Source organism: Salpingoeca rosetta (assembly GCF_000188695.1).
Source record: "Salpingoeca rosetta unplaced genomic scaffold supercont1.11, whole genome shotgun sequence".
Taxonomy (NCBI): Eukaryota; class Choanoflagellata; order Craspedida; family Salpingoecidae; genus Salpingoeca; species Salpingoeca rosetta.
In genome coordinates, this window is record NW_004754923.1 from 329,579 (window position 1) to 332,024 (window position 2,446).

Consider the following 2,446-nt stretch of genomic DNA (forward strand, 5'->3'; position numbering starts at 1 on the left):
TATAAAGTTGTGTTGTATAAGTTGTTGTGTAAAAGTTGTTGTTGTGTATAAGTTGTTGTGATAAGTTGTGTTGTATAAGTTGTTGTGTTGTTGTGTGTATAAGTTGTTGTTGTATAAGTTGTTGTTTAAGTTGTTGTTTTAAGTGTTGTATAAGTTGTTGTTGTTGTTGTGTTGTATAAGTTGTTGTTGTTGTTGTTGTTGTTGTTGTTGCATGGGATCACTGCCCCAGCAGCGCAGGGTAAGAGCAAGCTTCCAAAAGAAGAAACTGCTCGCCACATTGCACCACCATCACTACCATCACCACCATCGTGTGTATGTCGCGCATGCAACTTAACGCCATTGACCACAAAACAACACCGCCCAAACAACAACGACGACAGGTGCAGCAGCGACAGCGACTACGGCGGTACAGTACCAGTGTGCATGAGGATGCCATTGCGGACGTTGGGGATGAGGAACTTGGCGTTGCCCTTGAGGCCCATGACAGCGCGGTTAACTGGGTAGGGCCCGTAGAGACGGGGCACGGGCTCCGGGCTGTTGAGATCAAACTCCATCAGGCCCGTCGGGGTGTTGCCGTCGGAAGCGAAGCTGGTCAGGCCGTCATCGGAGTTGTTGAAGTCCGGCCAGGGCTTCTCGCAGTCGCATGCGTCCCAGCCGTGCAGACGCGCGGGGAATGTGAACAAGAGCGTGCCGTTGCCGGCGTACAGCTTTCCAATTGACTCGATGCTGCGGTTGCGATGCACGTCAATGACCACCTTGTACTTGTACCCTTGCGACTCAGCCGTTTTGCCGTCATCCACATAGTGGTCGCGCGTGAGCTTGTTCATGACAAACTTGGCGGTCCCAAGGTTCATCTCGCCAGTCACTTCGAGCTTGTTGTTGCGCTGCAGTGTGCGCGTGGCATCGACGGTGGCCGTGTCAAACTTGTTGTTGATGGGGAAGGTCAGGTTCAGTGCACGGAACACCAGAAACTGGTAGATGCCCACGTCGTTGCCACTGTCGCCCTTCTTGAGGGAGCGAGAGAACGGCGGCGGGTAGTCTGATGCAGCCACATGCACGCCCTGTGCGTGGTGCAGCAGCGCAGCCGTGTTCACGCGTGCAGACACGGGCGCAGCAGCTGCACTGCTGCCACACGCCACCGCCACAACAACAGCAACAGCGACGGCTGCTGCCACGATCGCAGCAGAGAAGCCTGATGCTCGCATCGTCATCGTCGCTGTCGTGGGAACAATCCAAGTTCGGAGAAATGGCGAATGATTTCAACTACTTTTCGGCGCAACCATGGCTGAGAGGACAACAACAACAAGGAACGCCGGTGGTGGTGGTGGAGAGGAAGATGCGCTGGCATACCTGCAGCGGCATTGTGTGCAGGAACGGCTGTCTGCGGCGCTGTTGGCAGCTGCAAGTGAGACCATCTCGTTCGGAACGCCGCCCATGACTGCCGTTGCAAACGCCCTCAACAGCAGTGAGTGTATGAACCTTGTATATGTCTGTAGCTTTGTGTGTGTGTGTTGTGATAGTGTGCGAGGTTTGTGAGAGAGCTTTGTGTGTATCCGTGTGTGCGCGGTGTGTGAGAGAGCTTTGTGTGTGTGTGTGTGTGTGTGTGTGTGTGTGTGTGTGTGTGTGTGTGTGTGTGTGTATGTGCATTTATTTCTCTGTGGTGTGTGTGAATGTGCGTGCTCTCCTGATCCTCCTGTCTGCCTGTGTCTGTGCATGTACCTGCGTATGTATGCATGACGGTCATCGCACGCTTGGCATTAGGTTGCTTCGTCTCACCCTTGTGCTGACAGACAAACCACAGGATCTGTTCACGTACCGCACCCTGGCCACGAACGCAAAGAGCAGAGTGAGGTTCTTGCAGCTCTTCAATGCCATGTGCAGAGACTTGCATCCAACCAACCCTGCACTAACTGGCACGGAGTATCTTCAGCTCCTTCGCCTCATCTGCCCTGTAAGCTACAAATTTGTTCCGAATATCATTGCCCAATGAGGTGGTGAACTGCGTTGCTGAATGCTTCATTGCTTGGGCACCTGACATGCCCTCAACTGCTCGCGCTTTCTGCATCCCCAGGACTTTCCTTCCTCTGTCATCGAGGACGTCTTGAACATCCTCCTCGTCGAATGTACGTGTGTCTAGCCGGTATGAGTGTGAGAGTGAGCACGACAATGAATAAGCGTATGTGCGTGTGTGTGAATGTGCGTGTGTGTGAATGTGCGTGTGTGTATCTCTCTCCCACCTGCTCTTCTCCGCCTGGGTGTGCACTCAGCATCAGTTGCTCAATTCATGTGCCATCACTCCCTCGCCCTGCAATGCATGCTCCGCGTGCCCAGGCTCCTGGGAGTGTTTCCTAGATGCCAGCGACTTTCCAAACGTGTTCAAAGTGTGTTTGTCTGTGTTTGTCTGTCTGGCTGGCTGTTTGTCTGTTGTGTGCGTGTGTTACGTGTC

At 53.2% G+C, this 2,446-nt stretch overlaps 2 protein-coding genes across 2 annotated transcripts; one reads left to right on the plus strand and one right to left on the minus strand.

Annotated features, from left to right (window-relative positions):
• Positions 1 to 138: 138 nt before the first annotated feature.
• Positions 139 to 1,211, minus strand: PTSG_04762 (uncharacterized protein; the record flags this gene model as incomplete). The annotated part of the gene is made up of 2 exons (XM_004994023.1): positions 139 to 220; positions 403 to 1,211. 2 exons carry the CDS (start codon positions 1,209 to 1,211, stop codon positions 139 to 141), a joined length of 891 nt encoding a protein of 296 aa, XP_004994080.1.
• Positions 1,212 to 1,281: 70 nt separating this feature from the next.
• PTSG_04763 (uncharacterized protein) lies at positions 1,282 to 2,137 on the plus strand (the record flags this gene model as incomplete). The annotated part of the gene is made up of 3 exons (XM_004994024.1): positions 1,282 to 1,465; positions 1,791 to 1,951; positions 2,072 to 2,137. The coding sequence occupies 3 exons, from the start codon at positions 1,282 to 1,284 to the stop codon at positions 2,135 to 2,137; spliced, it is 411 nt and encodes a 136-aa protein (XP_004994081.1).
• Positions 2,138 to 2,446: the final 309 nt, after the last annotated feature.